The sequence below is a fragment of the Temnothorax americanus genome, unplaced genomic scaffold (assembly GCF_048541705.1).
Source record: "Temnothorax americanus isolate GAGA-0224 unplaced genomic scaffold, ASM4854170v1 Scaffold9, whole genome shotgun sequence".
NCBI classification, from domain to species: domain Eukaryota; kingdom Metazoa; phylum Arthropoda; class Insecta; order Hymenoptera; family Formicidae; genus Temnothorax; species Temnothorax americanus.
In genome coordinates, this window is record NW_027509812.1 from 435,212 (window position 1) to 461,062 (window position 25,851).

At 38.8% G+C, this 25,851-nt stretch overlaps 3 protein-coding genes across 3 annotated transcripts; all 3 read left to right on the forward strand.

Annotated features, from left to right (window-relative positions):
• Window positions 1-8: 8 nt before the first annotated feature.
• LOC143908088 (bifunctional purine biosynthesis protein ATIC) lies at window positions 9-3,740 on the forward strand. Its single transcript, XM_077425389.1, has 7 exons — window positions 9-149; window positions 726-929; window positions 1,080-1,368; window positions 1,441-1,932; window positions 2,147-2,539; window positions 2,652-2,916; window positions 3,087-3,740. Exons 1-7 carry the CDS (start codon window positions 131-133, stop codon window positions 3,204-3,206), a joined length of 1,782 nt encoding a protein of 593 aa, XP_077281515.1. The 5' UTR covers window positions 9-130; the 3' UTR covers window positions 3,207-3,740.
• A 726-nt stretch (window positions 3,741-4,466) lies between these two features.
• Nup75 (nuclear pore complex protein Nup75) lies at window positions 4,467-7,701 on the forward strand. Its single transcript, XM_077425075.1, has 9 exons — window positions 4,467-4,612; window positions 4,980-5,085; window positions 5,205-5,552; window positions 5,706-6,085; window positions 6,166-6,485; window positions 6,550-6,767; window positions 6,853-7,071; window positions 7,199-7,298; window positions 7,375-7,701. The coding sequence occupies exons 1-9, from the start codon at window positions 4,583-4,585 to the stop codon at window positions 7,583-7,585; spliced, it is 1,932 nt and encodes a 643-aa protein (XP_077281201.1). The 5' UTR covers window positions 4,467-4,582; the 3' UTR covers window positions 7,586-7,701.
• Window positions 7,702-8,350: 649 nt separating this feature from the next.
• On the forward strand, window positions 8,351-25,825 carry Dnapol-zeta (DNA polymerase zeta catalytic subunit). Its single transcript, XM_077425106.1, has 35 exons — window positions 8,351-8,484; window positions 8,581-8,722; window positions 8,843-9,029; window positions 9,151-9,244; window positions 9,364-9,846; window positions 9,928-10,156; window positions 10,270-11,721; window positions 11,889-11,925; window positions 12,014-13,334; window positions 13,410-13,557; window positions 13,701-14,072; window positions 14,150-14,338; window positions 14,428-14,740; window positions 14,821-15,139; window positions 15,255-15,503; window positions 15,608-15,721; window positions 15,804-16,222; window positions 16,452-16,680; window positions 16,811-16,991; window positions 18,258-18,291; window positions 18,431-18,563; window positions 18,714-18,815; window positions 18,954-19,078; window positions 19,164-19,347; window positions 19,432-19,535; window positions 20,135-20,251; window positions 20,330-20,445; window positions 20,705-20,762; window positions 21,035-21,283; window positions 21,382-21,622; window positions 21,831-22,383; window positions 22,460-23,256; window positions 23,546-23,631; window positions 23,788-23,935; window positions 24,032-25,825. The coding sequence occupies exons 1-35, from the start codon at window positions 8,362-8,364 to the stop codon at window positions 25,370-25,372; spliced, it is 10,989 nt and encodes a 3,662-aa protein (XP_077281232.1). The 5' UTR covers window positions 8,351-8,361; the 3' UTR covers window positions 25,373-25,825.
• The last annotated feature ends 26 nt before the right edge of the window (window positions 25,826-25,851 follow it).

Below are 25,851 nucleotides of genomic sequence, written 5' to 3' on the forward strand. Positions count from 1 at the left end.
ATTGCTTCCAATCGAGAGCGCGGAGGAAGTTCCCTCGGTATAGGATACTTGCAGACCGGCTTTGTTCAGTAAGATAAACAACAACCTGTTTGTTTAGTTCTGCGTCCCGTTCCGGATCTAACGCCTGAAAATGCCAGCGAACAAATTAGGTGAGCTATTTCATAGAAACTGAAAAGAAACGACGATGATCTGATTAACCTTTAATTGAGCAGCACGCGATGGAGCACGCTTGCCGGATCTACTTCTTCTTTTGTTAACGAAACGTTAACAATTTAAAATATTCTTCTCTGGATCTCTTCTACCTATAAGAGCGAATTACGTTTTAATCGTAATTGTTTATTTGTTTGGCAACTGCATTATTAGGCATAACATTTAAATTTTGATTAATACGAAATCACATAAAGTTAGTAAATTTTCTGCATATAAAATCAAAATATTGCTTTATATGTTGTAGATTAAAATAAAGAAATATAAATCGAGAGAATATTTATGATAATTATAAAAAATTTATGCTACTGGAACAAATATACACAGTAGAAGAATATCGAAGAATAGACAAAACTTTAAATGATATTCGCATGCTTGTAGATTTTCTAACTGTTTTCTCAATATTTATACTTGAAAAGTATATATATATTTTTCACATCTTTCGTAATTTCTATTTACAAATAATAATACTTTATAAACAATGACAGAGATACTAATCAGTTTTATGAAATTTTCAGCTCTTTTAAGCGTATCTGACAAGACGGACCTGTTACCACTGGCAAGGAAACTACACGAATTTGGATTGACTCTAATCGCCTCTGGAGGTACCGCACAGGCATTGAGAGACGCCAAGTTACCGGTGCAAGATGTTTCTGAAGTTACAGGAGCACCCGAGATGCTTGGTGGACGCGTCAAGACTCTGCATCCTGCCATTCATGCTGGTAAGAATAAATTTGTTACAATTAAGTGACTTTATGCATATTTATCAAAATGTTATTTAATTAAGTGCAATAACAACTATGTAGCAATATGTACAACTAAGCTGTGATGCAATCCTTATAATTTTTACATTCTTATTTTTACCATGACAGGCATTCTCGCCAGGTTGACAGATTCCGACGCTCGAGATCTTCAGAAGCAAAATTATGATCTTATCCAGGTGGTAGTTTGCAATCTCTATCCCTTTGTAAATACCATTTCGAAACCAAACGTGACGGCCGAGGACGCGATAGAGAACATCGATATCGGTGGTGTGACTTTATTGCGCGCGGCTGCCAAGAATCATACCAGAGTTACTGTTATCTGTGACCCGACCGATTACGAAAAGGTCATCAAAGAGATGGACACCGCTACCGACAAGAATACCTCGTTGCAGACTAGGTAAGCTTGCACGATATAAATGCAGCATTGCAATCTTGCAAGATTCCGTATAAATGTATGTATAATTTCCAGGCAAACTTTAGCCCTGAAAGCGTTTACTCACACCGCCGAATACGACAACGCTATCTCGGATTACTTCCGCAAGCAATATAGCCCCGGTGTCTCCCAGCTCACTCTCCGCTACGGCATGAATCCGCATCAGAAACCCGCGCAGATATTCACCACTCTGGAGGAGTTGCCGTTGACCGTGCTGAACGGGTCACCTGGCTTCATCAATCTGTGCGACGCGTTAAACGGCTATCAACTGGTAAAAGAATTGAAGTCCGCTCTAAACTTGCCGGCAGCGACTTCGTTCAAGCACGTCAGCCCGGCTGGGGCCGCAGTCGGCGTTCCCCTGGACAGTATACAGGCGAAGCTGTGCCAAGTGGACGATCTTCACGATCAGCTCACGCCTTTGGCAGCCGCCTACGCTCGTGCACGAGGTGCCGACCGAATGTCAAGTTTCGGCGATTTCATCGCATTGTCTGAACCGTGCGACGCTATAACAGCAAAGATCATTTCAAGGTACGTGATGCTAATGCCTGATATTAATGCATGATATATGATAATATTGATACAATATTGGTAATATATTGTATTAATATCTCTCTTACAAATATAAGATGATAATATAATAACATAATATGTAATATATATATATATATATATATATATATATATATATATATATATATATTGATGATAATATTTATATTAATAAATTTCTGTAACTGTTTAGAGAAGTCTCAGACGGCATTATCGCGCCTGGCTACTCGGAAGAGGCTCTTAAAACACTGAAAAAAAAGAAGAGTGGCGCATATTGTGTGCTTCAAATCGATCCTTCTTACGAACCGTCTCCGATGGAACGCAAGACTCTGTACGGTTTGGTTATGGAGCAGAAACGTAACGACGCGATTATCGACAAGTCGGCGTTCGACAATGTCGTGACGACGAAGTCGAAGACTCTGCCGGAAAACGCTATCCGTGATCTGATCGTGGCCACAATCACCGTAAAATATACACAAAGCAATTCTGTCTGTTATGCCAAAGACGGGCAAGTAATCGGCACAGGAGCTGGACAGCAATCTAGAATTCATTGCACTAGGCTTGCGGGGGACAAGGCCGATAATTGGTTCGTTATCTTTTTATATTATACATATATAAAAAATAAATGGCCAAAGACATGGCAATAGTTATGAAAGTTATCTCGCATTATGTATACATACTTTTGTGTATATTATTAGGTGGCTTCGCCAGCACTCGAAGGTAACGGGAATGAAGTTCAAGAAGGGCGTGAAAAGAGCGGAGATCTCTAATGCTATTGACAATTACGTGAACGGGTCCATTGGGAAAGATATGGATGAAGCTACCTGGGCCGCTATGTACGAAGTCATTCCTGAAAAACTGTCGGAGAGCGATAGGATCGAGTGGCTGAAGAAGCTGAACAATGTTGCTCTGAGCAGCGATGCTTTCTTCCCGTTCAGAGACAATGTGGACAGGGCTAGACTTGTAATTATTATTATTATATATTACCTTTATTTTAGATACAGTCGTATAAAAATTTAAATTTAAATTTAAACATCAATAAATTAAACGTCATTCGACCGACTTATCTTTTTCATAGATATTAAATTTACTATGTTTTATATGTTTTTATAATTCTTTTTCTCTCGTTACAGAGTGGTGTCAAGTTTATTGCGAGTCCTGCTGGTTCCACGAACGACGCAGCAGTAATCGATGCTTGCGACGAACACGGAATAGTGCTGGCTCACACCGGTTTCCGATTGTTCCATCATTAAATCTAAAATAGAATGTTATACATTGGTAGTATTTTTATACGACGTATCGAGTCGAGAGATTTCTTCCAATTAATGTTACAGCTTTTCAATATGAAAAGAGCGACAACATAAAAGCTATTTTTGTACCGCTTTTTTTACTTTAATGTCTATTAAGCTTTATATGCGCAGTTACATGTAAAATGTTGAATATAAACGTTTACATGCATACATTGTTGTAGCTGTGATCTATCGAAAAATTTATCTTGCATATACTTTGACTTTAGTTCAATTAAAGTAGTTATATCAGTTTATTTCTAATATCTTCAGATGATCAGATTAAATAACTATTGAGTTTCGTAAGTTATCGATTCTACTGACGTCAATCAATTTCTATTTTTTCCCCATTCTTTTGAATGCTCGAAAAATGGAAAGAAACTATTTATAAGCACTAAATATCTTGAGAATGCAAATATGTTGTATAATATTACTAATAATTTGTACGATATTTTGTAATTTTTAAATATGTAATAAGGTGTGCATTATTGATACACAAAATGGTTTTCTAACTATCCCTCCATATCCTATTTCCACACACAAAAAAAAGCGGGAATTATAAAAATTGCAATTAAAAAATTTTAGCACAAAAATCTAAATCCACAAAAAATCTATAATAAGTATCAAGAGAACATAATCGACGAGCACTATCTAAAATTCCAAGAATTCCAAGAATTTTATCAACATAAATTTTTTTATTTTTTTAGAATTTATTGACATAAAGAATTTTGTAAATTTTTGAGTTTTATTAACATGAAGACTTTTTCAATTCTTGAGTTTATCAACATAAAGAATTTTCTTTTCTTGATTTATCAACATAAAGAATTTTTAATTTCTGATTTATCAACATCAAAAATTTTCAATTTTCAAGACTAAGAAATCTTAAATAATTTAATCTGTACAATAACATGATTCCGTACATTAAAATACTCAGTAATTCTATAAACTCTCACACTCAATTCTCAATTCTCAATTCCAAAAATTTGATTGGCTGTCCTATTTTTCGGCCGCCATTATGCGCAATGGCCGCGTTCACCAGACACAACTGTTGAGTTCGCCTTATCAACACCCTGCGCTGATTGGTTGGTTCTAAAAGTAAGAGCCAATCACATTCGACTGCGACTCAGCGGCTTGTGGTCTGCTAAACGCGACCAATGTACTTATCTTTTTACATCAAGGATCAAAGGACTCAAAAGGTGCAAAGACTTTCCTCTCTTTGTCGATCGTCATGTCGATGGCTTTGCGGCGTTCGCCCGGTACCCCGCCAAACTTTTTATTTACAGAAATATTAATTACAATAATAGCGTGATTTACAAATTTTGAGAGAAGCAAGTCGAGTGATCATGGACGAAGTCGATAACGCCCAGATAATTGTCAGTAAAATATCTACGTACAACGCTATTTACAAATTCGACCAGATACACAAATATATCACTGACAGTCATAATTTTTTAACACAAAATTAAACGACGTTACATCGTCAAATTGTCGTGTAAATTTACTATCATGTGCAAATTTACTTACATTATCCGTAATCAATGTTTTAAGAATTGTCTGTGAGTTTATTTATGCATCTGGTCTATTTACAAATCTGTACAAATTTGCCTTTGAAACTTAATTGCGTATCGGAAGTGTTATTTTTTTTATTACTATAGATATTGGAGGAAATCGGGGAACTTTTATAATTTCATTTTACGATCCTTTTTACTTGCTGAACAGCCAACTCGTTGGGTTTTGCAGGTTATCGCGGACGATGTCTGCAGCAGAGCGGGTATCGCGACAACTTGGATCAATAGCAACAGATTCGGGATACACGCGTACAAACATGTGGACAAATCTTCGCCAGGTTGCACAAATAATATAAATATGCAAAAATCATATATTTACAGATCTATATTTCTTGATGTGTATATGAGCTAGAAATAATGTGAACTGCTATTTTGCTACATCAAGAATTTGTTTTAGATGCCAAAAGTAAATTTGCGCCTTGCGATGCCAAAGTACATTTTCTCCGACCGGAAATCATATTATTCTCACCGCTTTTGCGTAAGCTGGTTAACGAGAGCAACGGTATCTTTCTGTCGGTTCAAAAGCTCAAGTCTTCCTCTTCCGGTGACATTAGGCCGGAGCTTCTTAAGCACAGCAAACAATATAGGTCTATATTGAGAGCCTGCGTGGAAAACTTGCAAGAGATACTACCAAAGGAGCCGTTATCGGAAGAGAAGACGATGCTGGAAAATTTTCTCACTATATTTTACCAGGTGGAATGCGTCTGGCATTTAACGGAAATTCTCTACGTCGACGTTGTACCAGGTAAATTGAATTAAAAATATAAACGTGAAATATAATTACGAAATAATACAGAAATATAAATGTAGATACAAATATTATGTTAGAAAAGTTCCTTTTTGTTTTAAGTACATGGAATCTTTTTTTTTTAAACGGTGTTTGCGTCTTGTTTATCAGGCGACGTTGTGCTACCGCAATTATTGGAGTGGATCAGCTTTCATTTTCCCTCGAGAGAACTGGCGGCGTCAAAAATTTTGTCACAGAAGACGATCGGTGCGGATTTAGAAAATCCGAATTATTGGGAGGCTGTGATGGGCTGTGCGTTCCACGGTAAATTGAATCTAGTTTGCCGCCTCCTGGCGATGCACAGCAAAGCGGACCATTCGGCGTTCGTTACTGCGGACAATATTATTAGAACAATGCCCGTGTACAACGTATACGGCGGATATTCTGTAAACGAATTTATTATGCGATGGAAGCACTGGCAAATGTATCTTTGCTCAAATCTAGAGACCAACTACTTTGTTATAGATAGCAATTTGGAGATGCTTATGAAGGTAAAGGAATATTATATATATACATATAATGTTTTTCTCTGTTTTTTTTCAACGTGAAAGGTAATATTTTGGCTTTGTAGTTGATATCGGGAGACGAATCGATATTGTGGGAATATTCCATGTATACGGAAGCGTGGTACGAATTATTGGCAGCGAAATTATTTTATTCAGCTCCCTGCTGCAAACAGATGGAACTTTCGCGCTACGCAAACAGCGTGGTCGAAAAATGGCAAGCTAATAGACATCTAGATCGTGTAATCCTTGCTTTAATGGAAAATGATTTGTATCAGGTTATCAAAGAGATACAATATATGAGCGATAACGGCTGGTTCGCAGCCCACCTGATGGACCTGTTGTACAAGTGTGGAAAATTAAACATTTTCAGCAAGGAAAAGACCAAGTGGGTAGAAATGCAAGTTGAGAAATGATTATAATTATCGGTGAATCAAAATCTCTTGTTACAGTGTGACTGCCCAGCTTCACGAATCCCTCATATTGGAGTACGGCACTACATTGATGAGCCAGCGCTCATTGTGGCAGTGCGGCGCGAGTTACTTGATACATTGCCCCACGCAAGGTTTAGCTAGGCTGGAGATCCTGTTGCAGTCGCTACCAACGGGCACGGAGGCGAGAATCAACAAAATCATTGACGTCGCGCGGGACAATAATATGCCGCACGTTGGTAAAATTCGATCTCTCTCTCTCTCTTTCTCTTTGTCTCTCTTGGCTCGAAGAGATTTATAATAACTAAAAAAAAAGATTCTTAGTTACTAGCATATGCAAGATCCAAGGAATGAGGAGCATAAGACAGGGGAGATTGGGCAACGCTCTTACGTGGGCGCTCAAGGCACACGACGGCAATTTTATCACGTACATCGCGGATCAATTTTTGAAGCATTACGCGGAATACGGGGAATTGGAATGTCGCGATCTGCTCGAGAACTTGGGCTCCTGCATGTTGGCCAGCGACAGACTCACATTTTTAGGTAAAGAGTTATTATATGTATTCGCCAACGAGAATGAATAATGATAAATATTTCTCTAATGTATAATAATTTAATTATTTGTCATCACACATAAATCGTATATTGTAATTAATATAAAATTTTATAGGCAAATATTGTGAGTTTCATCATGTGTACGGAATGGACGAACATCGCGAAGCGGCAAGCCTATTGGTGTCCCTTCTAGTTTCGAATTTGACGCCGAAGTAGTAAGTTGTTCGTTTTAATAATATTTACGATTACACATGAAACTCGCAATTTAATTCGTAAATTTTTGTTTCTCAGTTTTTGGTCCATTTTGCTCACGGACGCTATACCGCTGTTGGAAGCGGAAGACGTAATCTTTTCGTCCAACGATTGCTACGAGTTACTACGTTGCGTAGAGGCTCATGGGGACGATCCGAAATTTCAAGACAAGGTTACCGCCTTCCGACTAGCCGTTGCACGAAATCTCGCACGAGCTTTAAGTTTAGAAGGCTGCCAGGCCGATCATTAACCGCATTCACTGTTGTATTATCTATTGTATAGTGATATCTCAGTATCTTCCTTTAATAAATTGTAATTAAATTTACAAATACATTTTCTAATTATACGATCTTTTTTTTCTAATTGAGAGAGTCAGTTATTTTTTATCCCATACGCTGTGTGTTTAAAAGAAAAGGAAACTGCGCGATAACAAAGAATTATTTACAAGAAAAAGAAAATGTTCAAGTTACACTAAAAATATATGTATGAAATCGAGCATTTGTGAAATACGATATTTTTACTAATTATACTGTCGTAAGAATGAAAAATATTGGTATTTTTGGAAAATATGTCTAATAAAAATTTACAAATAGTTAAATGCAAAGAAAAGAAATAAGCAAGATAATTGATAAATCATTGTTTTTTTATTTAATTTATAGATATAAATTTTATTCGATTTTACAATTTATATTTAATGTTTATATTTCTTTCACTCTTCCTAAAATTTAAAAAATCAATTATATATTTTATACTAATATAATAATGTACGTTCATCCTATTTATAATTAATATATCTTTGAAAATATTTGGTAGAAAAGATAAGAACATCTGTTTTTAATATTTTATAACATTGAGATTTATTATTTTAGGTATAATTTCATTTTGTGGCAACTAAAATATGAATGTAAATCGAAAGAAACCTTAAAAACAGGTGATTTGTCTGGTCTTGAATATATTTGCACCTTCTACATTCTATATCTTCTTCTCGCACACTAAAAGCTAGACTTATTATCTATCTCGTTTTAAATGCAGAAAGTGCAGACGAAAGGAGCAAACCTAATCTCCCACCACGCTTCCGTTTGTTTACGTCGTATGAGTCGATTTCCACGTGTCTGCACATGTCTCATAACGATTGTCCTCCCGCATCTCGTAAGCAAAGATTTCATTAATTGTCCTTTTTACCGAGACGCTGTTCTATTTACGCTATATCTATTCGTAATCGTCACGGCATGATTTTCATTGCAGAACATGTTTTCCATCACTTTGGTAAATATTGACAGTTATCAGACGTCCCCGGTACCCGAACTGGACGCGACATTCTCGGAGTTTCGTGGCTCCGAAGTAAAAAAGGTACCGATAATCAGAGCGTTCGGATCAACTACCACAGGTGAGTCAAAGTAGCATAACTTTGTCATATGTTTCCTGATATGCTAGTTACGCTGCAGATTCATGTTAAAATGAGTATTATCGAAAAGTCTTGCTCCACATAAAGTCCAAGGATTTTCAGGCAAGAAGACATGCTTGCACATTCACGGTGTCTTTCCGTACATGTACGTCCCGTGCACTGTTCGGGAGAATACGGATAGCTATGCTTATCAACTGGCTGCGGCGATCGATTCTGCGCTGAACACATCCTTCGGTTCAGCTTTGTCTAGCAGCCAACACGTGTACAAGATCCAACGAGTGTCAGGAATGTAAGGAAAGTTTAAATGGAAATTGCGACGGATTAGTAATCTTATTTTTAACAGTACTAGGAGAGTACTGTACATTGTATTTATTAGATGCATAATGTATGTGTGTGTGTTGCTTTTGCAGACCTTTCTACGGTTATCACGAGAAGGAACACTTGTTTTTTAAAATATATTTTTATAATCCAGCCATAATTAAAAGGACAGCGGATTTGTTGCAGGTAAATAGTTCTGTTATTCTACCTTTTTTTTACACACGAGATATAATCGTGCGATACTGCGTGCCGTTTTAAGGGGGTAAGAATCGAACAACGAAATGGATTTATTTCGTTCTTTTCAGAATGGCGCCGTTCTCAATCAAACCCTGCAGCCGTACGAGGCACACATCCCATATATTCTGCAATTCATGATAGATTACAATCTCTATGGCATGAATCTAATAAATTTGAACAGCGTAAAGTACAGGCACCCTTTGCAAGGATGCGCAAAAGAAGACAGTCAAAGCAGGTCTACAATGGATTTGCTAGACACGCAAACGTACCTTCCGATATCCGTAACGAGACAAAGCATGTGCGAGTTGGAAGTGGACGTGCACGCTTCAGAGATTCTAAACGGGCAAAGTGTCACTAAAAATATGGAGCTGAATCCTGGTCTTGCCGCGATCTGGGACGAGGAGAAAGCAAGGAGGGCCGAAGCTGGTATAGAAGACGCAAAGTCGCAATTATTATATCCCAAAACTCCCAGCAAAATTATTTTACCTCCAACGAGTAGTGATCTTTTTCAAGAGGGCCAATTATTGAAAAGATTGAACGCTATATCACAAGTATTCCATTGTTTCGTTGGATTATGATAATGTAATTAATGTATACATGCATATTAATCTTGCTTAATTTTCTCATTTTAGACCAATGAGACGATCACTCCAAATACGACGGTACCTTCGTATCCTGTTGAAGTGGAAGATAATGAAAATGTCTTAGATGCATCTCATATTCTAAATCACAGTGAATCTCTTGTATCTGAGGAAAATCTGGAAAGAACAGTTTCGGATAATTGTCAATTGTTACAATTAGCCTCGTCAGCACTTTTAGAGCCAACTCGAAGTCAGAGTAATATAACAGATACTAGTATTTGTAAGTATTTTATATTCACTAGTTACTAGTATATTTTACTAAATATATTGCAAAAATGTTTTTTTACTATATTTTTCATTAAAGTAACAATAAAATATCTGTTTTGCATACAGTGGATGCAGATGACATACGACTGGTAGAAATGTTAGCTGACCTAGCGGAAGAAAATGAAATGGCGAGCAATGTAGATGACGATAGCGTTCTCGGGTCTCAATATTCTACGTTCAGCGAGCCGGTTAAAAATGATCCGGAGGAAGAAGAAGTCGAGGATTTGAATATCACAAGCTTAGATCTAGATCTAAGTTCTTGGGAATCAGTGTATAACCAGAGATCCAATCAACGTGACGATACAGATAACAAACAAAACACTAAATCTGCAGATAATTCAAACGTTACTGAAGAAAATGATGGAGATGTCACACTCGTGAATTTTCCACAAGTTGATGGAGTTGATGATTTGTATGAGACATTGAAGTATGAAAAAGAAACTGCAAATAGTTTAAGTAATAAAGATAATACGACAGTTCAATGCCTTTCTAAAAGAACTAAAAATTCTAAACATAATAGCTATGTTTCTATCATTAATACGAGAAAAGATTATGCCATGTGTATTTCATATAGAAATTTAAATCTAATGGACATTGTTAAATGTATCGTAAATAATCCCAGCGGATGTCATTTAAGAAGAGAATTGTACAACTTTGTAAATAGATATTGTTTTCATATCTTTTTGAAATCGAGCAAAAATTTGCGAGGTACAAGTACAAAGTATCCGCATACTGATACAAGTGTTGTCATAAGAGACGCACGTTATTTAAAAGATAATGAAAAAAGAAATGTACACAATAGGAAAACAGAGGAAGAATTATATATTGTTCGACGTCAGTTACAACCGGATCATCGAGACTTGGATGTTTATGATATAGATGATATAGAGACGTTTGAAACTTTAGAACACAACAATTATATGGCCGATTATGAGGAGGACAAGTGTAACTGTGAACGGGATTCCAAATCGTGTGTTGAAAAAGGAGTTCTTTTAACTAGCGATCGCTGCTTACATCACGAACGGTGTAATTTTTCAGTAAAGTTTACATTATCGAATATCGACGGTGCTACAGCTACCGATTCGAGCGATGCTGAATCCGAAGCTGATGTGACAATCGTCGTGGATAAACAGGAGAAACGCGTGTGCGCTTATAAATCTGGCAAGAAGAACGTGCCGCAAAGCATAGTTCAGGTCACTCCAAAGAAAAGGAAGTTTGATCTTCAAGACGACGATCACGTATCACCTGGTAAACGAAGAAATGCGGGCGTTAAAACGCCAAAAAGGAGATATAATTCTCCAGGCAAGGCGCCTCGGAGTCCGCAGTTGTCGGGAAATTACTCGCCTCTTAATATTACTATAACGTCTCCGAAATCCAGTAAAAGTCCTGCTCGACAGGGCGAACGATCTCCGAAGAAAAATCAATATATGCCCGAAGCTCCTTCCACTACGCCAAAACACAAGATACGTCCGTTACGTGTGAGCTTGCTTCGTGAAAAATTTTTAAATTCGGATCTAGGTAATTCGAATAGCTTTATTATATATTTAGGAAAAATTTATTCTTTTAAAAATAACGTAGAATACTTTTGATTTAAAAATGCCATCTCATTGATAATCATAAATTGCACTCTCAATTTATTACTTTTTACACATAAAGTGAAAAATACTTTTTTCTTTCTTTTTCAGAAAATAATGGTGACACTGATAATGAAACAGACACCGCGTAAGATCTGTATATTTCACGTAGTTTAAAGAAATTATAATATTGTTTAAATTATATAAACAATCTTTTTTTTTTGTTATATTTGTAGCCATATCGTAAAAACTGATAAAACATCAACGATCGACGAGTCAATACGAGATTATGAACAGAGAACAGAAAACAGTGAAAATTTTTTGATTAATAAAAGCAAAGAGGTTCGTAAAAGATTGTCTTTCATGGATGAAGAAGATACTCTCGCAAAGACGGATCACAACGTGAGCCAATCTGAAACTTCAATCGCGCATTCGAGTGACCATGTACACGTAGATGTGACTGCACTTGTCTCCGGCAACGAAAACAGTGACGACAGTGTCCCGAACAGTCAATGCACGGAAAAGAGTAATAACGATGTATCTCCTGAAAGAAGTTACGCGCTAGATGTGCGAAACTTGGCGAAAAAGTCCACTCACGACATTATTCCTGAAACTGATCTCGACGATGACGAAGAAGATGTGTGCAACACAACTTTCACCCAGCATCTCAACCAAAAGCTAGAGAGCGACAGTCAAGGTTCGTCGTTGGAACGGGGTGGTCGTCGCCCGTCGAAGAACGCGATAATTACAATTACTACGAGGTACAAGCCTCCCAGCCCTGAAAGAATCCGGAAAAGTATGACGATGTACGGCATTCCGAAGTGCAGATGGCAGAAACCGTTTTTCAGCAACAAACTCGATCTCGCGAAACAAAGGGAATCCTTCAACACGAACGCGTCGTATTTCGACCCGCCTGCGTTTAAATCCAGTCTGGAAGAGGTCACGAGTCTCACACTGTGGCGAAGAATGAAAGTAAATGAGTTTCATCCCTCCGGAGCGAGTGTAAAGTCTTACCATATCAAACGAACCCTTGCTGGATATAGCTCGTTAACGATTAAACCACTTATGGAGCCACCATCTTCTAAGGATGTTAAAAATTGGATTAGAGCTAAGGAATACATATCGGATAAAAATTCTGACGTCAAATCGCGCAAGCAGAATAAGGGAGAGACGTGCAAAAATGTGCAAGATGTACAGCGTCCGTCAATTAATGCCATTAACGAAGAGATCAAACCCCAGCCGGGAACATCTAGAAATTTAATAAATAACGATTCAAACATGGACGGACGTATGCATTCGCCAATGCCTCGACAAAGCGCGCTGAGTGGAACGTCTGACGAAAGCGGGAAATCAGACTGTACACAAAATTCTGATAATTCGCAGATATCGGAGAACAGTTTGGATTCTTCCTTGAAAAAGGCATTGGAAAACCCTTTGTTACATAAAGAAAATAAGACGCAGCTGGGTGTCTCGTACGGTCAAATCGAATGTTCGTCTAAGGGGAGCTACGGTAACGTCTCGAATGAGAATCTTCAGAAAGCTCGAGCAGTAACAGTAGTAAGTTCGTTATCTTAATTCTATGCACGGCAAATCCCCCCGGACTCGTTTCACGTCTCGTTGAATTTTCCGCAGCATCAGTATCTGACGTCGCTATCTCTCGAAGTTCACGTCGTTACTCGGGAAGATCTCCTGCCTGATCCGCAGTGTGATTCTATCGCTGCGTTATTTTACGCGATTTACAACGACGCCCCGACTGGCGCCAGTGAGCAGATGGAACATGGTGATTGTTAAAACTAAGAATTTTGTTTATGCGAAAAGTATTTCGTATCTCTGAAGATTTTGCTTTGCGAATCGGGACTTGACATCTCTCGAAGTGTGACGCAAGATTGTCCGTGATAATCTCTTCTTTTTCTCTCGTTTTAGGCGCTATAATTGTAAATCCTAACTCTATAAGCGCAAGACTCAACAAGATCCACTCTGCCAGCGCGATGTGTCCAATCCTGTACGTCGCGACGGAACGGGACGCGTTCGATAGCCTTGTAAAATTGATCGAGCGCCACAATCCAGACGTTCTGCTTGGCTGGGAAGTGGAGGCGCTTTCATGGGGCTACGTATTTCAGCGAGCATCTCATCTTCGTCTTAATAACTTTCCAGTGAGAATCTCAAAAGTTCCGCACATGCAGATCTTTGGCAAATCTGACTCGGCTCACGTGTTTGAAAAGGACGACGTAGGTGAGATAAAAGTACCTGGTCGTAATATCCTTGACGTATGGAGAATCATGAGACATGAAGCAGGTGAGATATTTTAAAAAGATCAGTTTTTATTCTCTCTGTTCAAAGAAAAATGGGGGAGTAACTTTAATTTCTTCCAGCATTACTGACGTATACCTTCGAGAACGTCATGCATCACGTTTTACACGAAAGAATTCCGTGTCCTTCCTTCAAAACGTTGTCTACTTGGTGGAAACAGGAGAGCATGATAATAAAAAGCAGAGTTATACGTCATTACGTCATCAGAGTCGTAGGCACTCTCAAGCTTCTGAATCACTTGGATATTATAGGTAAGACCAAGAATTTAAATTCTCAGTATTACCTGTTTCAAGATTTCTTTTTCACAAGTTCGTCGTTTTATTATAAAGTTTCGTTGCAGGTCGCACGTGCGAGCTCGCCCGTCTCTTCGGCATACAATTTTACGAAGTCTTCTCGCGAGGCTCACAGTTTCGCGTTGAGTCTATGATGCTCAGATTGGCGAAACCCATGAACTACATTCCGATCTCGCCGTCCGTACAGCAGAGAGCCAAGATGCGAGCGCCGGAGTGTTTACCGTTGATCATGGAACCCGAGTCTAAATTTTATACCGATCCATTAATCGTGCTTGATTTCCAAAGTCTTTATCCGAGTATGATCATTGCTTACAATTACTGTTTCTCTACCTGTTTGGGAAGGATAGAACATATAGGCCAGTGAGTATCCGGTATCAGTATGTATTTAGTATAAAAAAAAATCGGATTAAACTCATTAATTTGATATCTTCGTCTGTTAGATACGGGCCATTCCAGTTTGGCGCAGCGACATTAAGGATGAAGAAGAACACTGCGTTAAAGTTACAAGATAAAATGAACTTTTCGCCTTGCGGCGTGGCCTTTGTGAAGAAAGAGGTACGTCAGGGAATACTGCCGCGTATGCTGACGGAAATCTTGAATACGCGTCTGATGGTGAAAGAGTCCATGAAGCTGCATCCAGCGGAAAATCGTACGTTGCAGCGCGTTCTTCATTCTCAGCAGTTGGGCCTAAAATTAATCGCGAATGTCACTTACGGCTATACATCCGCCAATTTCAGCGGTAGAATGCCGTGTATCGAGGTACGAAGACATTTCATCGAGATATATAAAGACGAAATAAAGATAAGTTAATTTGACAAAATTCTTTAATGTGCTTCTGTCACCAAAATTGTCATTTTATGAGATTTTATTGCAGATAGGCGATAGCGTAGTTAGCAAAGGACGAGAGACGTTGGAACGTGCGATCAAACTGGTGGAAACCACCCCAAAATGGGGCGCACGAGTGGTTTATGGGGATACAGATTCCTTATTTGTACTGTTACCCGGAAAATCTCGAGAAGAGGCGTTTACTATCGGTGAGGAGATCGCGGACGCTGTCACCGCGATCAATCCTCCGCCTGTCAAGCTCAAATTTGAGAAAGTTCTTCATCCATGTATTTTGCAAGTAAGATATTGAGAATTAACGAGAGATCAGCACATATTATGATTGTGATTGTCATATATATAAAACATAGATCGATGACCAAATTGTTAAATTCAATATTTCAGACGAAGAAGCGATATTGCGGATTCATGTATGAAACTCGCGATCAGGAGAAGCCTGAGTTCCTGGCGAAAGGCATCGAGACGGTTCGCAGAGATGGGTGTCCGGCAGTTTCCAAAGTAAAGAAAAGAAACCACGGCTGAGAAGCGCGCCGAAAAGGCAGTGCTCGTAATTTTTAAATTAAACATTTGCATATTGCAGATACTCGAGAGGGCCCTTAAAATCTTGTTCGAGACGAAGGACATTTCTCTGGTGAAGCAGTACGTTGTCAGGCAGTTCGACAAGATCTTTCAGCGACGCGTGTCCATCCTGGATCTGACGTTCGCGAAGGAGTTCCGCGGGATGCGTGGCTACAAGGCCAATGCCTGCGTACCAGCGTTAGAGCTGACGCGCAGATTGATCAGGAAGGATCCGCGCGCTGTGCCGCGCACCAGCGAGCGCGTACGCTACGTCATCGTCGCGGGTGCGCCGAATCAGGCGCTCATCCACTGCGTGCGTACGCCGATGGAAGTCGTCGCCGATCCATCATTAATCCCGAACTCCGTGTATTACATAACGAAAGTCATCATACCGCCTCTCAATCGATGCTTCAACTTATTCGGAATCGACGTCAACGTGTGGTGAGCGCGCGTGGAAGCCATGAGGATTACGGAATTACTTGAACGAATTGCGTGTTTCACTTTTCTTCCACGACAATCCTTATTCGCGTTTATATAAATTACCTATAAATGTAATTATTGAGCATTCTTTCGGCGAACATTTCAAGATAGGATATAATCGTAACGCGCGTAATCGCTGCGTTTCATCGAGTGTTACAGTCGCGAGGATAACGGGACGCTGCGTTTACAGGTACAAAGAAATCTCCCACCGTTCGAATTTCGATAATATCGCACACTTGGGAGAAGGCAATCCGAAATCTACTATTCGTCAATTCTTCAGTTCCACGGCGTGCATCACCTGTGGGGAACAGACCAATAAAGAGATCTGTCCGGATTGCCTTCTGCAACCGAGCCGGACCGTTCTCATACTTCTCGAAAAGATCAAACAATTGGAAAGGAATTATCAACAAATTGCTGCTGTAAGCACGAACGCAGAAATAAGATTTATGCAAATGTGCATCATTATTAGACGTGAATTTATGTTAAACATCTTTAAGGTGTAAATTGCGATCAGTCAATGATCATTATTTAATAACGAACTTTTTTCAGATCTGCCATTCTTGTATTGGACAATTAGGCGGCATAGAATGCGTATCCTTGGACTGCCCTGTTTTATACCGACTGGCACAAGCTCGCAAAGAGCTCGGGCAAGTTTCCTACGTGAACAGTATTATTTATGGAAATAATTCCAGTGGAATTAAGGAATTGAATTCAATTGCTGAGTGGTACTGATTACAGTGTGGAAATGAAATCTTTTATCTGAAATGGTCAAAAATAAGGACGTGGTCTAGTTTCAATTAAATTACAAATTTTTTGTAAAATAGTATTTTTGTTAACATATTGTTGTAAATACTGTCAGTGATGTATTATTTTTACAAATAAATATGCGAAATGGAGTGGTATATCAATTTTAATTAAATTTTCATTCCTATATCCCTACCTGAGCGTAAAAAACGTAACATGAGATAAGTACAAGCACGGACAACGTGTTAAAGAAAGGTGTTGAGAAATTTCTTGGAGCTTTAAATAAGATCAAACTCTTGCCAATTACATTCTCCTGATATTTTATCGATTTTCGATGTCCAAAATTCTTGAAAAATCGATGAAAGATAATGTGACCTTGCTGATTATGTTCTCCTAATACCTTGTTCATTTTCGTGAATTAATTTAGTTGAAGTTTTCAGATTTCAAGACCTCCAAGATAAATGTAAAATGTTCAGACACGACGATCGGTAAACTTGTACCGACAGTATTATCGATAATATCAGTTCCCTTCATTTACCGACGGTTTCGAAAAATTGCCCAGCACCCCGCAGGCTGTTTATTTTCCGTATAAAGAAAGATTGCGATTGGTTGTCGATTCGCATGAACCAGCATGGACGACCAATGACAAACGCGCATTCTTTACAGCTGTGTCTCTCGAACTAATCAGTAGCGAGCGTCGCGAGCGATCGGCAGCATTCGTTTTCCCTCCAAATGGGAGGCAATTACACGTCACATTTACGTAAATTGAATATTGAAAAGAACGTTCCACGTTCCCCTTATTGAGACTCGAGACGAACGGGTATGGAGATCTGAAAGAATCTAAGGGGAGGGAGACTTTCCTCGTTGATGAGACCCGAGTTCCGCGTGACGAGAGCGAGACTCACCTTTTGTCACCGTTGGTGGCTTCTGGAATGACGCGCCTCGAGCACGGTCCCGATCAACGGCATTAGCGGTATCGCATCGACATCCATTCAGGTTCGAGGCTTTTCTTCAATTTCAATGAAACGCCCGATCCCTTGTCAAGTTGTCAGTTGTCAAGGCTGATCAAGGCTCTTTTGTTTGCGATATTGCGATTTTTCTCCCTCCCCCTCCCCCCGCCCCGTCCCGTCCATCGCCACGTTCTGTGAGGAACTATGTTTTAACCATCATGGTTTCAACTTTCGAACACTGACTCGCGGTGCTTTTGACGACGTGATTCTCTTCACGCGTGACGACACGACGCATTTATCAGGTGGATTTACCGATCTCCATCAGATCGTTCGCGCGTACATACATTTGTCTCGCGATTGCGTCACGGCTCGCCGATCTCGGGGGCGCGAGTCGCTTGTTGCTACCCTGGTTTGCCGATCGTCATCCCGTGGCCCGTGGCCCGGCTCTAATTGCTCGCTGTCTTCTGTTATTCAGGCACACTATGTCCGCCAAAGGCAGCCCGTCCACTTCCAAGGTCTGTTCCTTCTGCAATTCGAAAGAGGACAATGAGGTGGAGTACGGAAAGATCTACGAGCACAATGGGATCGTTACGCACTACTATTGTCTGGTAGGTCGCCGTCCGCGAGGCAATCTTGATACCTCTGATCTCCACTTGTTTCTATCTTCTCTACGCTAATTGTTAATAAGAATGCGTAATCTAGAAGAGGCCTAGAACTGCCTGTTGTGTCGCTACTTATCCACACGAATTTCCTTACAGCTCTTGTCCTCGAACATGGAGCAGAAGGGAAATGACGACGAAGGCATACTCGGATTCCTGGCGGAAGACATACAAAAAGAGCTTCGCAGAGGAAAGAGATTGGTACATATTAATAGAAGTAGCATAATACCAGTTTTATATGTTGCGGTCTGTTAACATTTATATTGCAAACAGTTATGTTTGTGTTTTGTCGTTCTGAACTTAATGAACGTTCCGATGAGTAGGTCTTAATGATTCTAGGCGTGCTCGTACTGCAAGAAAATCGGTGCTACTTTGGGCTGCTGTAATGTAAGGTGTAAACGGATCTTTCACTTACCCTGCGGCTTGAAAGCTGGTTCTCTACATCAGTTTTTCGGTGAATTTAGGTAAGGGGGAAAAGCACCGGATTGGGCTGATCAATATTGGGATTGCCATGTGACCATTCAAGTTAATTTATTTGGAATGTTTCAGATCGTACTGCGTAAATCATAGGCCGAAACAAAAGATCGACGATCAGATTTTAAAGCAAATTCGCTCTGTAGATAGTGTATTATGTTATATTTGTTATGACAAAATTAACACTAATGACTTTGTGAAGACCTTGTGGGCCCCCTGTTGTAGAAAGGACGCGTGGTTTCATCGTAATTGTGTTCAGGTTAGTCCTAATAGCGGCTTTATTTCATTCGTAATATGAATACAGATATATATATATGTATACCTAGATGAACTCTCATTTCAGCAACTTGCTTTAAGCGCAGGATATTTTTTCAAGTGTCCCTTATGTAACAATAAGAAAGATTTTCAAAAGGCTATGCAGGAGTACGGTATTTTCGTGCCGAGTCAGTAAGTAGGAACAAAATTCGGCGATCATTTTTTTTTATTTTTTTTTTTATTTTTATTTTACAATTTCTCAAATCCTATGAACGTTAATTGTTGGTGCAAGATTAAAAATGCACAGAAATTATTTTTAGATTAAAATTAGTACTATTGATGTGTTGCCTACCAATCACTTATAAAAAGTATCCAGTTCGATGGTAAGAATCTGAAACATGGAGGTAGATTCGGTTAAACTGAAAAGAAAAGTCTTTTACCATTTTGCAAAATTCGCAATAGTTATTGAGTTATTAATTAAAACTTCTGAGCGTATGAGAAACGGTAGGTCCGACTCGGTAGGCATGCTTGATAGATTAGTTGTTGGATCTAGCAACAGTGTCGTACGTCACGCGTCGTTGATTGTTTATAGCGATATCACATGTTTCGCCGTTTGCTGCGTGACTTGTTATCAGATGACGCTCACCATTGCTAAGAAATTTAACAACTAAAAATCATTTCACATGCCGTCTTTCAGGTTCTTAACCATCGAACCATTCACGCTGTATATTGTACATACATACATAAGATACAAAATAGCATATGAGAATATTTTTTTGTTGTAAAATTAGAGATGCTTCGTGGGAATTAGTACCAAACGCATTCGAAGAGCTTTTGTACAGGCACGATCAGTGCGACGCACCAAAATGTCTCTGTCCAAGGGGAAGGAAGCATATAAGTCACAATGCGTAAGTATAGTTGCTCATAATAATATTAAAGCTGTATGCGGTGTGAGAAGCATTACAGAATTTTCTTGAAATATTTAGTAATTGGGAGTTGACGCTATGTCGAACTTGCGGTTCGCAAGGCATCCATACGGCTTGCGGGCAGTTAAAGTGGGCTAATCCGGCATGGGAATGCGAGGAGTGTACTTCCATATTGAGTGAGTATCTTATAAAAGAAATAGTTATTTGTGCAACAAGTGCTGTAAGATGAAAATTGCGCCTTCTCGTGCGTCAACTCCGTACCCTTGAATTTTCATCTTTACGCACGACTTGCACACCCTATTTTATGTTGCAAGTGCGTGGAAAGTGGTCTATCACGCACGCGTAGCGTGCGCAATGGGCCACTTTCCATGCACGTGTTACATAAAATATATTACATTTATGACATTTTTAATCTTGTGTATTTCTTTCGTGAAGGTAATTCGAAACACAATGAAGCACATACAAGACTGGGCGATAGTTCTGCAGTAGTTAGGTATGCATCATGGTTTTTACTTTTGGTCCCGGTCTACAATAGGTGTTTTTAGTCCTAAGCCTTAAGAAATTGTTCAGTCACAGTTGAATTTGAGGAGAATAATTGACTGTGATTGGTCAATTTCTTAGGGCTTATGGCTTAAAACACCTATTGTAGACTGGGACTTACAGATTGTTGAAAGTTTCTAAAATATTTATCTTGAAATATGATAATTGAATAATTTACATTTCTCGGCAACAATGTCCAATCTATATGTCTATTTTTGCTTTTAGTTCTAGTCAAAATAAAGAGCCTGATCCAGACGTACAATTAGATTCAAGCTCGGACTCAGATTCATTTTTAGATTCAGATTTGAACAGTGATGCAGAAACAGATATCTCTGTAGGAACTGAATTGCCCACACGATTATTGTCCAACAGTTCACCTTCCACCTCTTTGCTGGATTCTGTTGCGGACACTAGCGTGCGACCTGGGCCACGATCTTTTAAGTTGCAACAAGAAATGATCAAGCTAAGCAAATGGTTGACAATAATGATAATAATAATAACAATAATAACAACAGAAAGTATTCCGATTTTATGAAATGTATCTTAATGTAACTTGCTATCTTATTTTGCAGTTTGGAATTGACAAATACTGAAAGGAATGTAACTACAGAGGTCAGTCTAAAAAATATCAACGAATCATCAAATAATGACGATAACAAAAAGGAGCTATCGACTATTCTTCCGCAAGAAAGTAAGGTAATTGGTTCTCAAGAAAAAAGACAGTCGTCTAGCAAAAATGAGGAAAAGTCTCAACCGACTCGGAAGGAGGCGGATGTTATCACACTTGATGAAAGTGACGATGACGAGGTGCAGGTAAATAATTAAAGTACATTGATTTTAAAAAGTCCAACTATGCTTTTACCTATTAACTATTTTTAATAGTTTATATATATATATATATATATATATATATATATTAATTTTTAATAGTTAATAGTGAAAAACATCTGAATTTTCGTTAAACACAATTGTGTGCGTTATCGAAAATTTATTGATTTAATTCAATTTGCTTCTATTACAGCTTGTTACGGTAAAACGAAGAATAAATGTACCTACGCGTCAATCAGGTAGCTCGCGGGACTCTTGCGTATCGACGTCGAAGAAGACTGAATCGCTATTAAAATCGCTATTAAACGCAAAAACAAAATCTGCAACATCCAAGAGCCAAAATTTAATGACATTTGATTTAGCCGAAAATGATAATATCAATGTACCAAAACCTATTGTATCAGAGCCAGAGGCTTCGAGCAAAAATGTATCTACCATCTCGGATCAAGTCGGTGTAGCAGCGCCACGAAAATCCACGTTAGATCTAGTTGCCTCGAATGGTAACGATTTGGAGGAAACAAATGTGACTGGTACAGACGATACAGACGAAACGTCTGTTATGAATATCAAAATTACTAACGTTACTTCTTTGCCACCTGAAGTGTTCGAGAGTGTACCTGATGTATGCGATAACGTCACATTTAATAATACCACTGACACCTCGTCTATGTCCGCAAATACAGTGTTTACGCAACTTCTCACACGTGACGACCTTACCGTATCGACGAAGCGTAGTTTGCACGAAGGTAAATTTGACAAAAGAAAGCTGGAAATTTGTATATTGTTATACCGTAATTGATAACGTTATATTATATGTTGCAGCGAGTGACGCTATTGACAACTACAAGAAGATCAAAAGAAACAGTTTTGACGAAAGATTGCACGAAACGAGTTCTACGGCCACCAGCGTTATTTTCACAAACAAAACAAGTAATATAATTAATACAAATAACACAATCAATAGTACACATAAGCAGCAAAACGAAAGCACATCTTTAAGAAAGTCCAGCGAGATTGAAAAAAATGATTGTCTCTTGAAATGTACATCCATAACTACAAACGGCATTGCTATTCCGATGTTAAACGAACCTACAAACAGCACTACTATTCCGCTGTCAAATAATCGTAACTTGTCTGCACAATCCATGCCTCTTCATAAGGATGATGTGCATCATGTTCAGTGCAGCATATCAGGAAACAATGTGTCCGTTAACGCACAACAAAACAAAGAAAATTCTGTTGCACATAAAAGTACAGAATATCTGGCCATTGGCAAGAACAATCCAGTTTATTTGCAAATGCCGATTTATCTGCAGCAAATACCAAACCCATTTACAATTAGTCAAAGTGCAGTAACGCCAGAGAAAACAAATGTATATACCGCTATACCATCGAGTAGCATAATTCTGCCGCGCATGACGGATAATATCACTGTGCTTAGCAATCAACCTATGCTTAGCAACCCAACTGTGGTTGTAAATCAACCAATAATGACCAGTGTAACTGCGCCCATTCTGACCAACGCTCAATTAGCGGTAAATCAGCAAGAAGCTGCCTCGAAGGGAAATATATTCGTTGCTACATCCAGTGCTGGAAATGATTCCTCAAACAAATCCTACGTAAGTAATTCACTGAGAACTCCAAAAATTGTTACGTTGAACGTTCGCACAACAAAAATTGGCTATTAAACGTTGAAAAATATCTAAGAGAAACTTGCAGATACCTAGTATGATTAACGTTAGAAAAAATATTTTTGTACAATAAACTCTCGTAGTAAACTCCGCGTTTTTAATCGAGTATAAAGTATAGAAATACATTCTGGTGAGAAACATGGTGCGGGGAGAGTATGTGTTGTCAAATCAATTTCCCCGTACCTCCTCTCCAGTGTATATCTTGCGATTCTAACAGTGTGACGGGGATGCAGGCACCCGGCCTGCTGAGATCGATTCGGCCGGCCAGAAGAGGGACGACCCATCAAATGACTTCCATAGGAGGTGAGTGCACAGCAAATTTTCAGGTGTTTTGCTTCGAAGACACCTATTGCACAAGCTAATCTGTAAATAATTCACGAGTCTGCTCGATGAGAAGAAGAGTGGAAATTAAATACTCTACATTCTTTTGGGCATTAATATTAATTTATTACTGCGTAGTGTGGCCGTCAGACACGACATTGATACCCATAGTGTCTTCCCCCAAGTCACCAACAATCACAACACCTGTCATCAACCTAGATTGATACCGCGCTACATGAATTTGCAGGACCTTAAATTTCAAGTCGGCGAATCCAACGACATTCAGGTATATACTTCACATGGATTCGAATTACGATAAAATGAACTTACTTTGCCAATTTTTATCATATATCTATTTAATTGTGACGTCTGTATTGCCCAGATGATTCTGTACGATACGTTTTCCGTAAATGTCCCGATGAAGAAACCCAGGGAGAGTAAGAATCGATCGGCTACATCGCGGAAGTCGAAAGAATCGTCCATCCTTGCGTCTCGTAAAGCTTCGTGCAGTTCAGATTATATCGACAATATCCCGGCTGAGGGCCAGCGTTCCGACAAGCTTTTCCGTTCTTCGAAGAATGGGAGTTGTTCAATTAACGACAAAAGTACATGCGCTAGGTACGTAGCGCACGGTCAGGACGACACTAAAGAGAATTTAGATCCGATCAAATCCAGAATGCTTTCGCGTAGCGATACATTTGATGATTTAAATTCGATGAACAATGTTGATGACGCAGTGACTATGAGTGATCGTTTCTGTGGCGAGAATAACAATGAGACCCGTCGCGTTTCCAGTGATACTAATTTAAGTGTAGTAAATGAAACAATTTGTAATACGAATGTAGACAGTGTTACGGACGGCGTAACGTTCGTTCCGAACAGTTGCAACCAGGGTTTACGGGTCAGTTTAGAGGGTGTACAGCAGCATAAAGCGTCCAATCATTCGTCGCGCAATGCAATTTCCGCGTCTGCAGAAGATAGGCCCGGGGCTCGGCTATTTTGTAAGGAGAGTAATAGGCTAATACACAGTGTCGATTTTGATTTGAACGTTGTTAACATGAATAAAAATGTTGAGAAAGTATCGCAAGATGATATCACTGTTTATGTTGACGGCGATAGGATCGGCAATAATCATACAGATGATTCTCCAACGTTATGGAACGGTTACAAACCTTTAGATAGTACGAATGTTATGAAACCGAAGGTTAATAATATGAATATCGCGCGCGTTTCGAACATTACGAGATTTAACGAACATAGTATTCTGAATAAGCAGATCGATGCGTGCGATTCTAGAAAATTTATTCGATGTGTAGGGTTTCAAGAGAATACCGTGCGTCGTAATGGCGAGACCAGGGCGAAAAATAATGAATTTGGTCTCAAAGTGAGCGTAGACTTGTCTAAGATACAAAACCTAATCGATTCTAAACCGGAATTGTTTGAAAATCGAAACCATAACGCTAAGGATCAGCGGTATAAACGCACGAGTCGGTTACCCGGCCTGGATGACTGTGCTCGACCACAGGTAAGATATTGTGATATTGAGAGCAATGACAATATCAACAATTGCTTGCCCAAAGGTAGGGAATTACAGAAGTCAAATTATACGTGTAACGTCGAACGCATGCAACAAGACGTTTTCTCCGGGGCGAATACGTTCCTACGGTATCAGAAATCAAATCAGGGAATTAGAGACTTCGATAAGGATGTCTTGGACAGGTAGCGTTAACATAGATAGAATGTACTCTGGAGAATACTCTGTATGATAAAATTGATAAAAAAATATGGACACTGTAAAGCAGAAATTGTTGATAGTTATATTTTAAATAACTTGTAAAATATGCATAGTATTTGTTAACGAATGAAACTCTTTATACTCTTTATATCATCATCATCATCATGCGTTCGCGGTCTATCGCTAATTAGGTGTAAAACAAGGATAGAATGACGCAATATGTAGCGCACTCCATGAATGCACCCATAGGAATCATAGTATCATTAAATTTAATTTTCTGCTATCTCCTGTCTTTAAATTGTAATTGCCAAATTCTATGTATTGATATATCGTTCTTTGATATAAAGATGTAATTTTTTATGTTATAGTAATGTAATAAAATAATTTTATTTATAATTTTCTTACTTTTATTTTTGTAATAAAGAATCAGATTAGATCCTATTTTTTTGGTTAAAATTTCTTTTTCC